The sequence below is a fragment of the Sorex fumeus genome, unplaced genomic scaffold, assembly GCF_029834395.1.
Source record: "Sorex fumeus unplaced genomic scaffold, SorFum_2.1 ptg000143l, whole genome shotgun sequence".
Classification (NCBI taxonomy): domain Eukaryota; kingdom Metazoa; phylum Chordata; class Mammalia; order Eulipotyphla; family Soricidae; genus Sorex; species Sorex fumeus.
The window spans coordinates 2,410,821-2,424,053 of NW_026606200.1; the positions used below are offsets into that span (position 1 = coordinate 2,410,821).

General features: G+C 44.8%; 1 protein-coding gene across 1 annotated transcript; it reads right to left on the reverse strand.

The window, feature by feature from the left end:
- Positions 1-3,444: 3,444 nt before the first annotated feature.
- LOC130016030 (GTPase IMAP family member 2-like) lies at positions 3,445-4,437 on the reverse strand. Its single transcript, XM_056106787.1, has one exon. It carries the CDS (start codon positions 4,435-4,437, stop codon positions 3,445-3,447), a length of 993 nt encoding a protein of 330 aa, XP_055962762.1.
- Between the last annotated feature and the right edge of the window lie 8,796 nt (positions 4,438-13,233).

Consider the following 13,233-nt stretch of genomic DNA (forward strand, 5'->3'; position numbering starts at 1 on the left):
TAACCCTGGGTCCCTGGTGGCAGAGGTGGGTGGGGAGAAAGTGACCATCTTTCTCCTCCCCACTTCACATAAGTCACCCGTGGGGCCGACTGACATCAGATTCACTACTAGGATCTCACCATTCTACAAAAAAGTAATCATTGATGTCAAGAGAGGGGTTCGCAGGGGGATACCATTTCACCAAAACTCTTCAGTGCCACCCTCGAGAACATCATGTGACGACTGGAATGGGAAGGAATGGGAGTGAAGATAGATGGTCAGCAATTACACCACCTCCGCTTTGTTGATGATGTTTTAATAACACCAAACATTAGCCAAGCGGCACAAATGCTGGCCGACTTTGACCGTGAGTGTGGAAAGGTAGGACTACAGATGAGTCTTACGAGACCATGTTTATGAGAAACAGCCTCGTTCCTGACACTCCATTCGCTCTCAAGAACGGCCATCTCTGAATGCAACAGTTATGTGTACCTAGGTTGAGAAGTCAACATGACAAATGACCTGGCACCTGAGCTGCGCAGGAGGAAGAGAGTGGCTTGGAACGCCTTCAAGAAATAGCTAAGAGGATGAAGAACCTTCGGCTCTGGGCACATCTCTTTGATTCCACTGTTCTTCCTGCATTAACATATGCCTCAGAGACCTGGGCCCTATGCAAACAGGATGAGAATGCTATTTGGATCTCCCAAAGTGGAAATGAAAGAGCTATGCTTGGAGTGTCATGTTTCACTCAAATGAGAGAAAGAATCTGGAGTTGCGGCCTCTGTCGACGATCAAGAATCAGGGATGCTGTCTCATTTGCCAAGGCCTCAAAAATCAGATAGGCTGGTCATATAACGAGATTTAGAGACAACCACTGGACTAGAGCCGTTACCTACTGGATTCCACGAGATGTCAAAAGACAACGTGACCGCCCACCTACCAGATGGTCAGACTTCTTCATCAAGATCATGAGTGATTGGTTTGAGGCTCTTCATTTTTCTAGAATGAACAGATGCCATTGGGCTACACTAGCACGCGACAGGAACAAATGGAGATGTTCCTGGAGCCCACTCGAGCAAATCGACGATTAATTTAAAGTCAAGTGATCAAGTGATGAGCTAGATCCATTGGAAAGTGAGAACAGACTTAAGACTCTGGAAGCCTCTCTGGGTTGCTGGGATGTTATTGTGTGGTGCCTGGCGAATGTAGGTGCTCTGGCAGAAACATTCCAGGACCTCTTTCCTTCTGGTTGCTAGCAGAGCCCTTCCCCTCTTTGACTCACCTTCCTGGGACAGGTGCTGAGGCTGCTTGGAGAAGTCCCTGACCTGCTGCTGTGTCCTGGGCAGTGAGAACAGAGGGCTGGTGCCTCCCAGCAGAGAGGAAGTCTGTTTGCTCTCAGACCAAAGGGCTCAGGAAGCCCAGGGGAGGGCGGGTGAAAACTTAAAAGAGACACACACTCTACACTGAGATGTGTTTTGCAGGGCTTCTCCTACAAATATCCCCTCCTGTTGTGACTTAGGAGATGTGTGGACCAGTGTGGCTCCTGATATCAAATATCTTGCTGGGGGTCAGGTGCCACCCTTGCATGTGGACGACTGGGTTTGATCTCCCGCATTCCATATGATCCTCTGAGCACCACCAGAAGTAATTCCTGAGTGCTGAGCAAGGAGTAAGCCCTGAACAATGCTAGGTATTGCCCACAAACCAAACCAAACAAAAATACCTTGCTGTGCCTGAGGAAGACAAGGGGATTGTTCATCCCTGAGACCTGTCCCTGCTCTAGAATTAGTTACTGATGTAATTTTTCAATTATCCTGCTCTATGTAGGGATTTTCTCACTACAACCTCATAAAAAATGGTGCAGAGAAAATTCATCCCAGTCCTAAGAATATGATTCAGTTGTCAACAGCCGCTCATTGACTGGACATGCCTATGGTCATGCCACCCTGGTGCAATGCCACACTGACTCTAGCCTGAAAGAAGATTCTGGAAGCAGAGAGTCATCATTCTCTGATAAAGAAAGTCTTCTAGCTGGGGGAGGATGTTAGAACTGGTGGCATGTTGGGTGTGAATACTTCACCCAGTTCTCAGGGTGGACTCAGTACAGACCTAGTTTTGCTTCTCGATGGTACCATCAATTCTAATTACACTCTCTTCTCTCAAGAGGATGATGAGAGCAAGGCTAGAAAGTTAGCCAATGTCAAGTGGTGAACGGGTTACCAAAGGCTGGGCCCTTGGCCTGTTCATACCACCAACCAGCTATCTGACCTACCTAACTGAGGGAAACTTCTTGAATTGGATTGTCCCTGGAGGAAGTAAAATCTGAGCTTTTTGCATTTTGTTGTCCAGACTCTAACTTTTCATCTCTTTCTCGCCAGCACATTTTTTCTTTGTTTTCAAGATAGAAAAAGTTTCGACTTCCTGTTTTCCATGTGTTTCAGGGGACAGACTCTTTTGAATGACTGACACTCCTGCTGTTTTCATTTCCACTTCAGTGGGAAAGGTAATGACAATTAATTTGATTATTGATTAGTTTAATGTGAAGACATGGTCCCCATAGCATGGCCAGGAGCTGTCTGAACAAAGTTGGTATGTCTCTCTCAAAATAAAAATAAAGAAAATTTACCAAGGCAAAATAATAATGACATGAGCTTTCTATTGATGAAGTAATAATCCAAAATGGAAGGGTAGAGAGTAAATGGAATGTATTTGTAAGTTTCTTATATTTTACTCCATGCCTCAAACTCTTACTTTAAGGTAAGAGTACTAATGATCATAGTATGTTATTACTAATGATAATCATATATCTATGATACAGCATATGTTTCAGTCCCCAAAACAATGGAGAAGGATCAGAACAATTTTGCATACCTATTTATTTTGTAATATTAGTGGCACAGGAGGATTTTAACTGAATACAGAAGTTTTAAAATCAACTTTCCCAACAACTCAAGGTTGACTTGCTTAATCTCAGGATTGATAATTTTATTTTTCTCTGAGTTAACTCACATTTCTTAATTATTCTTTGTGAATCTAAAACTCCAATTTTGTCCCCTTATTCCTTTTATGGCTATTGTTTCTTTCCCTAGTGACTAATTAATCATAATGATTATTTACTTGATGATTCTTTGTATCTTTGTAATTCATGGTGACTCAATAAAAAGACATACTTTCAGGAATTTTATTATTGTTTTATAAATGTAATATACATTTCATTGCTACCTTATTATATTCAGTAGAAATTATATTTTAAAGATGAAAGAGAGAACTTAGGAGCATGTAACTGTTAGAGATAAATGAGAAGAATTTTGTTTATAGCTTTCAAAAGGTTCTTGTACTATATAAAGCAGTGCCTTTTAAATAATTAATCTACTAACAAAATTAGTATATTAATATTGAAAGTTCCATAGTATCTCACAATTGATGGACATCAGGTACTGTGATTCATTCACTATAGGACAATGACTAAACAATTACTGATCTAAAGCTATGATCTGGGACACTTGCATGTCCAGTGGTATTTCTCAAAATTATCATTAATTTTTTGGGTATAATTAACAGGAAGCTACAGAACCAAGAGCACATAGTAAAGAATAAGCAGAGAGGAAGGGGGCACACTTTGGAGATTCCACAGAACATAATTAGGAGTTTCCCAAACAAATGAAGAAAAAATAAAAGACACACTAGCATTTTGGTCAAGGCTCTTCCTAGGCACTTGACGGCAACCATGGTTGAATGGCATCGCCGAGTCTCCCTGGACTTTCTCAGATGCCCTTTGAAATCCTGCAATCTGTCCTCTGAGCACACGGGTTCAAATTCTGATCCTGTTCCCAGGCCGTACAGTAGATTGGTGTAGTGGTTACCACCTTTCTCCATCACCAGACCTTGGATCACTGCCATCAGATCCTTTATTTGCTCATCCTGATTGCCCCCTTTGGCATGGTTGTTGAAGGCACATACTCGTCCCCCGCACACTGCCACCAGCTCCCGGAGGGCTTGGTTATCTGTGCTGTGGATGTACTCCATCAAGGAGTCTCCTTCAAGGTCTTCCTTGTGTGTGAAGAGGATAATGGTGTGTGCCAGGGCTTCCTCTCCGAAAATCTCTTTCACTCTCTGCACGGCCTTCTGGTCCTGGGTGGTGAACCGGCCGAGCTGTATCACTAGGATCAAAACATGGGGTCCTGGTGCGGAAAGCCAGTAGCACCTCTGCACCTCTTTGTACAGGGCATCCGAGTGACCCTCCTCAGAAAATACATCCGGTGTGTCCACAATGAGCACATTAGTTTCTTCCCACTTGCCCCAACTTTCACTGCACGTCTTCGTGATGCCCTGGGCCCCCAGTCTGGACTCAAATGCTTGTTTTCTTAGGATGCTGTTTCCAGTTGCACTTTTGCCAGTCCCTGACTTACCCACCAGAATGATTCTCAGCTCTGATCCTCTGGTGTTTTGGCTCTTCATATTAAATCCTGTTAGGAGCAAGTTACTATGTTATTACTGCATTAATCATGCCAAGGGACTATGTCAATAAGGACATATTTATACATTGTGGGAAATGATGTCCTCCCAATAGGCTTCATTTGTGAAATAGAACTCAATGAACATCAAATAGAATAAGAAATGATTTCCAAGATTTTTCTAGCTCTTTCTAGCACTGCAGGACATTTTTATGTAGGGTCTTAAACAAAAGTCCTTGGGGAGTGAGATAGATTCAGAAGCTACCTTGTGCATGGTGGACCCTGTATCGTTAGAGCTCAGAAGGTCAGAGCTTTGACTGGATTACACCTCTAGGTGGATCCGGTAGCATGACTATTTCAAAGCAAGAGATGGTTCCACTGGTCTGGGACAGGTAGAAACTTGGTCAAGACCAGCTACGAGTAGCTAAGTGACAGGCATGCTGGAATGAGTATCCAAAATAACTCGAATGAAGAATCAGCAGATATTTCCTCATGGCTTAGAGGGAGAGTATGACTTTTTAATAAAATGGGACAGGATATAGAAAATAGGGCCCCATGGAAGCTGTTTACCAGTGACTGTATTGACTTTGGTCCAGTGTTGTTCCGCAGAGACACAGAGACTGAGACCAACAAGACAATGATTGTTTTTCCATTCAGAGCCACGTGAGACTCTGCTTTCCTACAACCTTCTCTCAACACCCCGCATTTGTTTGCCCATGGCCTACAGGTGGGTGGAGAGTGAACGGCTCTCCTTGTTTTACAGAGAAACCTCAGTCTCCTGGGGTGAGTAAAGAAGCAGTGGGTGGTGCCTCACCAGTTTCAGTGCTCTTTCAGCAGGCCTGTTTCTTTATATTTTTCTTTTTGGGCCATACCTGGTGTTGCTCAAGGTTCACTCCTGGCTCTGTGTTTGGGAATCATTCTGGGTGGGGCTCAGGAGGCCTTACGGGGTTCTGGGGATGGAACCCAGGTCAGCCACCCAGGTCAGGCAAGCGCCCAACTCACTGTAGTGTGCTCTGGCCACGCTGTGCCCATCTTGCTGTCATTCTCTCTCCTCGCAGGACCTCCTGCTCTTTCCTTGCTTTCCTGGGACACAACCTTTCTTTTCTCATTTCATTTCCTGGATCTGCTTCCCTGTGTGGATTTAGTTGCATTCCTTCTCTGCTTCCCAACATGGAACCTTTCCTGGAGCAATCTCTGTACCACATATTCATTTGAGTCCCTGCCCAGGGACTCCGTGAACTCAGCTGGACACCGGCAGACATCCTCCTGGTAACATAGAAAAGCACCGTACTGGCCCCGTCAGGACTGGACCCCACTCTATCTGCTCAGGAGCCCGTGACTGCTCCCCTCGCATGAGGGAGCCACCTTCACCACACACGTGCTTTTCTTGCTGAATTCCTGCTCCTTGTCCCAGAGCTGCACAGGCCTGAAGCTCGACCCCACAGGGTGGCTCAAGTCTTCCCTTTGTTTCTTTCTGCGAGAAACTCTGCGGGAAAATAGAAACTAAAGCAGCCCATAAACTGAAGTCATCCTGGCAAGAGGGCAAAGTTGTTCTTTGAAACCCGGCCCCCTGCCTCCAGCACAGTTTGGGAACTAGAAATCATCTGATAGAACTTTTCATAAGTGTGAACTTACCTGGTTTTTGGTTAACAGCACAGACGTTCTCATATCAAACTTGAGATCGGTCAGGTCTCAAAGAGAAAGTGGAAGAGAAAGTGAACAGCAGTCTGTGTTCTTTCCAGGGATATTGGTCTAAAGTTCTCATTTATGCCTCATACAAAAGGCAAATAGTTAAAATGGAAAATTTAATCAGTAGCGATGTGTTTTTCTGGTCTTTGCACATCCATAATGAAAAAAAGTGTGTTGTATAATTTCAGTTGGACAGGAAAGCAGGGCAAAATTGTTTTGACTTCCTCTGAGTGGGGACATGGATGTGTCTTAGGATGTGAGTCTGAGGTCTTTGTGGTGAAACTGGAATTCTACTATTAGTTCCCCTGTTTTCCAGGTCTTTGGACTGACTGGTTTATCCTTGTGGACCCCCAGGGTCTTTGGTTTGCTGAATGTAGATCTGGGGGTTTTCAGTCCCATCATTACACAATACCAAATACTTAAAATAACCTTAGAAGCCAATTCATTTTATCTGTCCCGTTTTTCCCATATACACACGTGTACACCCATAGACACATACACATGTAAAAGTGGAAATAGGTCCATGCTTCAGAAAGAATGTTTTCAACCTTCTCTCTGAGAGAAAATATTGAAAGGAAGGAGGATTCAGGGGAAGAAAATTCATACACACTTCTTTTTATATCTTTGGAAAACTCTGACTTATATATTCAGAAAGAAAGGGCAAATACCATTGTGAGGAAAAAATAAAAATAACAAGAAAAAACCCCCAAATCACTGAAACAGGGCTTAAGGTCTACCCCAGGGAAAGTCAGTTGCTCTGTGCCTGAGTGGAGTCGGCAGATGCCTCTCTGGAGCCTGAGTTTTGATTCAGAAAACAGGGAGCTGTAGATGGGACCTGGGTTATGCACCGATCCGACAAGGATGCTTAGCAGTTCAGTTGCATCAACTCCCTTCTCTTAATATCTGATTAAGTAAAAAACAAAAGAAACCACATAAACCCTCTCTAAAATCACCCTGATTTCTGTCTTGAGGCTTTTCACATTTCAATTATCAATCAAAGATGATGAAAATTCCCCTAGATAATAAATCATTTAAAAGAGTCAGTAGAAAAAGAAACAACAGATATCTCTTCTGTATCAATTGAATTACATCAGATTATGCTGCATAAAAAACCCTCAGGATTAAAATACTTACCTGATATCCTGTGAGCTTCTGTGGGGCAAGGGTCAGCGTGCTCTACCAGGATTCAACAATAATTTAATTATTGCCATGCAATTATTTATTATTGTGAATAATAAAGTTATTTATTTCAATAGGAAAGAGAATCAATTTAATTACTCAGACAATAGGAGGAATGGGAGAAAAGCAGGATGACTTCTAAGAATTAATGATGTTAAGCCAGTTACAGAGAAATTAAGGCACTTACAGAATAATTTAAAGTAAAGCAATTCAACATATAGGCCCTCTGGGATGATTCTATTGACTGATCCATAAGTAGCAACTTGAGCACAAGAAGGGAAAATTAGAATGAATAGGCTAGGTTGTAAAGGAGTTTTGAAGCTGGTTAACATTTTAAAATGATTTTCTAACTGTCACGTCAACATATGAAATATTTTCAGTATCTTCTTCCAACAGTCCTTTTTAAGTCAAAGAAGTTGGATGGACTGACAGAGTCCTGGAAACATACTTTTGAGGATGTGGAGGACTTTTTAAATTTTTTTTAGATTTTTTTTTTATTAGTGAAACACCATGAGGTACAGTTGTAGATTTACAATTTTTTGTGCTTGGGTTTCGATTATACAATGATCAGATACCCATCCCTCCACGAGTGCCCATTTTCCACCACCATAGATAATATCCCCCCACCCCATCCCCCCATCCCCCCCTGCCTCTGTGGCAGGGCAATCCCCTGTGTTCTCTCTCTCATTTTGGGTGTTGTGGTCTGCAAAAGAGGCATTGAGTGGCAAACATGTTCAGTCCATAGTCTACTTTCGACATGCGTCTCCCCTCCTGGGAGGATCCTCCAAACATCCTTTATTTGGTGCTCCCTTTACTATCTGAACTGCCCTTTCCTCTAGGATACCCGGCTGGCCTCTAAGTTATGGAGTAATCCTCCTGGTGCTGATCTCAGCTATTCTGGGGTATTAATCTCATATTTTGTTACTTTATATCCCCCAGATGAATGCAATCTTTCTATGTCTATCCCTCTCTTTCTGACTCATTTCGCTTAGCATGATACTTTCCATATTGTACCACTTGTATGTAAATTTCATGACTTCATCTTTTCTAAGAGCTACATAGTACTCCATTGTGTAGATGTACCAAAGTTTCTTTAACCAGTCATCTGTTCTTGGGCATTCAGGTTTCTTCCAGTTTCTGGCTATTGTAAAGAGTGCTGCAATGAACAAACAAGTGCAGATGTCACTTCGACTATACATTTTTGCCTCTCTGGGATATATTCCCAGGAGTGGTATTGCTGGGTCAAATGGGAGCTCAATTTCTAATTTTTTGAGAATCGTCCATACTGTTTTCCAGAAGGGTTGAACCAGTCGACATTCCCACCAACAGTGAAGGAGTGTCCCTTTCTCGCCACATCCACGCCAGCATCGGTTGCTTTTGTTCTTTTGAATGTGGGCCAGTCTCTGAGGTGTGAGATGGTATCTCATTGTGGTTTTGATCTGCATCTCCCTGATGATTAATGATGTAGAGCATTTTCACATGTGCTTTTTTGCCATTCGGATTTCTTCTTTGAGAAAGTTTCTGTTCATTTCCTTGCCCCATTTTTGGATGGGGTTGGATGTTTTCTTCTTGTGGAGTTCAACCAGTACTTTGTATGTTCTTGATATCAACCCCTTGTCAGATGGGTATTGGGTGAATATCCTTTCCCATTCTGTAGACTGTCTTTGTATTTTGGTCACTGTTTCTTTTGAAGTGCAGAAGCTTCTTAGTTTAAGATAGTCCCATTTATCTATCTCTGTTTTCACTTGCTCGGCCAGTGGCGTGGCATCTTTGAAGATACCATTAGCTTCAATGTCATGGAGGGTTTTGCCAACTTTATCTTCAATGTACCTTATGGTTTCTGGTCTGATGTTGAGGTCTTTAATCCATTTTGATCTTACTTTTGTACATGGTGTTAGGCAGAGTTCTGAGCCTATTTTTTCGCATGTAGCCATCCAGTGATGCCAACACAATTTATTAAAGAGGCTTTCCTTACTCCACTTCACATTACTTGCACCTTTATCAAAGATTAGATGATCATATGATTGAGGGGAGATGTCAGTGTATTCAACTCTGTTACATTGGTCTGCAGTTCTGCCTTTTTTCCAGTACCATGCTGTTTTAATTATTACTGCTTTGTAGTACAGTTTGAAGTTAGGGAGGTTGATTCCTCCCGTTTTCTTTTTCCCAAGAATTGCTTTAGCTATTCGTGGGGGTTTATTGTTCCATATAAATTTCAGGAGTGTTTGCTCCATTTCTTTGAAGAATGTCATGGGTATCCTTATAGGGATTGCATTGAATTTATACGATGTTTTCGGTAGTATTGCCATCTTGACAATGTTAAGTCTCCCGACCCATGAGCAGGGAATATCTTTCCATTTCCTCATGTCCTCTTTTATTTCCTGAAGTAGCGTTTTGTAGTTTTCTTTGTACAGGTCCTTTACTTCCTTAGTTAAGCTGATTCCTAGGTACTTGATTTTCTGGGGCACAATTGTGAACGGGATTGTTTTTTTCATGTTGCTTTCTTCTCTCTCACTGTTTGCGTATAGGAAAGCCATGGACTTTTGGGTATTGATTTTATAGCCTGCAACTTTACTATATGAGTCTATTGTTTCTAGGAGTTTTTTGGTGGAGGTTATTGGATTCTCTAAGTAGAGTATCATATCATCTGCGAATAGTGAGAGCTTGATTTCTTCCTTTCCTACCTGAATGCCGCGGAGGGCTTTTTTCCCCTTAGCGTGCTACTCAGCTACTGCTCCCTCAACAGCAGTGTGCTGTAGACCTATATTCTCGACTTTCTCTTTGCCTTTACCTTCTCATTCAAGTGGAAATATTTGGGAACTATGACAACTCTAAGTTTTATCGCATGAGTGATTGAGGGTCCAAGCTTCAGAAAGAATATTTCAGCCCTCCTGAGAGAAAATATTAAAGGGAAGGAGGATTCAGAGGAAGAAAACTAGGTCTTTGCTTTCCTTAAACAGAGGCACTGGTAAGTGCAGGAGGGAAAGATTCTCCCACAAGGGACATTTCAAAAAAACTTGTGAGTTCTCATTTTGCATTTCTGTATTTCCTGTTTTGGAGACCGAAGGGCAGGTCCAATGTGAAAGCAGATCTGAAACAGGCGCGCCTGTGCTGGCTCCTGCTGCCACTTCCTGCTTTTCTCTTTCATGAGGCGGGTTTGTGACTGAGCTTTTGTGTCTCATTTCAGTGGAAAATCTAGGTGACATCTTCATGCATCTGAGATCCTTTAAGCTGCTGCTGCTTCTCTTCACATTTTCCCCAAAGACAGTCTGACGCTTTGAGAGGAGAGACAAGGAATTCACAGGGGCAGAAAGCAGAGGTGGGCTTCCTAACCCGGCCAGCAGGGCGGAAAGTGGCCCTGTGGGGGTGGTGGTGGCCATGTGCAGTGAATGCCTTTGAGTCTGTGTGGGTTGTGTTTGGAGCACCTGTGTAAGTGCGTGTCGTGTGTATGTTTGCATGTGTTGTCTGTGTTTGTGAGGGTATGTTTGTGAGTGCTGCTGCTTGTTATGTCTGTGTGTCACTGGGTTAATAGGGAGACCTGTCACTCATGGTGGGGAAATTTGTCCCCTCTGCTTCTGCCTCAACATGTCTGGTTGTCTCTGTGGGGCAGAGACCTTGCTGTCACTGTCATTATTTTGGGGGAGTGGTTGGGGGTTTTGTTATATCCAGTGGTGCTCAGGGCTTATTCCTGGCTCTGTGCTCAGGGATTTCTCCTGGCACTACTCAGGAAATCGTATGGGGTCCTGGGGACTGAAGCCGAGTCACCTGCATGCAAGGCAAACGCCTTCCTGCTGTTCTCTCTCTCCAGTCTCCATCACTGTCATTCTTGAGAAATACTCAAAGGCAGAGGGCAGCCGCCCTCGGTCAGTGTTGAAGACAGACTATAGAGTGCAGCTCCGGCGAGGTGTCATGTATGGCTGTTCTAGGAGAGGGGGTATGAGGGTAGACACTCTTTGGATGCTGCAGAGGGTTTAATTTTCCCTCCAGGGTTGCCTCTTTTTTTTTTTTGCTTTTTTTTGGGGGTTACACCCGGCAATGCACAGGGGTTACTCCTGGCTCTGCACTCAGGAGTCACTCCTGTCGGTGCTCAGGGGACCATATGGGATGCCAGGAATTGAACCTGGGTCAGCCGCATGCAAGGCAAATGCCCTACCCGCTGTGCTATCTCTCCAGCCCCCAGGGTTGCCTCATATCGTGGAACCTCTGCCCTTCTGTTCAGTCCACCTTTCCCTTCGTGGAAGGAGACTTCCTTGGTAAAGTGCAGTGTCAGTTTCCGCCAAGGGCAGAGGAAGTCAAAGACAAAGGGCCCAAGGGAAAAGCAGTTAGCAGAGATCATTCCAGAAGCCCTCTGATAGGAACATGCTAGGGCCTCACTAGAGAAGAGTCTGGGTCTGGGTGAGGCTTTTCTATAAGATGGTCAGTTCCTGCTCAGGGCCAGCCTGGGGAAGTCCAACTAGCCTGGACTGAGTCCATCCCTGCCTGTAACTAGGGCTGACATGACTGACTCAGCCAGTAGATGTGACAGGAGCCACACTGTGTGTCACAGGTCTTGCCTGGGCATTGGGGGTGGATTGAGGTAGCTGCCAGGTCAATGGTGGCCAGTGACTGTGGCCACGGAACTGTCTTTCCGGGTCCCCAAGCCCAGAACCTTCCTAGGAGCCCTTGTGACTTCAACATGTCCCTGTTCCTACATGTTTGGGAAAGGTCACATGGTTGCCTGTCCACTAGGCAGAAAATGTCCAGCAAGGACAGGACGAGGGCAATGCCAGTCCCTGGGCGTGTGTGCTCTCATCAGGAGGGGACAGGAGTTCCTGGCTGAGGTGGTGTGGACCTGCTGTGCTCTAAAATGTCACAAGATAACATTGGGATCATACAGGGAAGAGGCAATGGGCATCTACTGGGCTCTGCCCCCACCTATGGGGACACTGAGGTAAGGCAGAGGGACTGCTCTGAGGAACCGTTGTGTGGGTGACAGCTGAGACCTCCTGGGGCCTAGCAGAGTGTGACTCTCCTGGGCTGTGTCCCCCTCCTCCTGCTCCCCAGCCACCCATCTGCTGTCATGCCAAATGCCTTCCCCACAGGCCCAGCCTGGCCATTCTCTGTGTCCTAAGGCCCCGGTGTCTCCAGCCCTCACTCAGCCCCCAGAGCTGCTGCTCAGACAGTCCTTCCCTGCTCGGAGCCCTGTTCCTCTCCCTCACATGACAGCCTAGGGCCCTTGTCGGCTCCAGGCTGTTCATTCCTCAGGCATGAGTGACTGCACCTGCTCTACGAAGTAGGCTGTCCTCGTCAGGGCCCCTTGAAGGGGAGCGGGTTGAGTTTTCCTCCCCGCCCCGACCAGGGCTCTGGCAGCCGAAGACCTCCAGAACCAGCCACCACCATGCTGAGACCACTCTCTGCACACATGAAGGTACCGGCAGAGGAACAAAGGCACGCGGGTCACGGGGCTCAGATCTCCAAGCCTACTTGGATCGGGGCTGAGCATCCTCCACCCAGATCCTCCAAATTCCAGTAGGCAGGGGTCACACCCACCAACTGGCCCCCTGGCGCCATGTAATCCCATCAACAGCCAAGACTCAGAGACTATAAAACCCAGCTCCTGAAAGAGAATAGCCTACTTACAAATATAAAATCAGAGAATTTGAGACTTTGACTTTACAAGTCACAGGTACTGCTTAGGGGAAACGAGTGACTAACAGGTAGAGAAAGCAGAGCACAGAGAAGTTAAAGATGAATTCTGAGGAAATGGGAGTGCTTCAGGAGCATGTGATGGGTATTACTCAGTAAACCTAAACTCCCTGTTGTGGAGGAAGAAGCAGAAACCAATGTGATTCTGCCATAGTGAAGCAGACCCAGTCCTTCTGTAAGAGACAGTCAGGTGCCTCTTCAGTCTTGGTGGAAGCAAGAGGACATGGAACTGTGCTTTTCTTTCTAG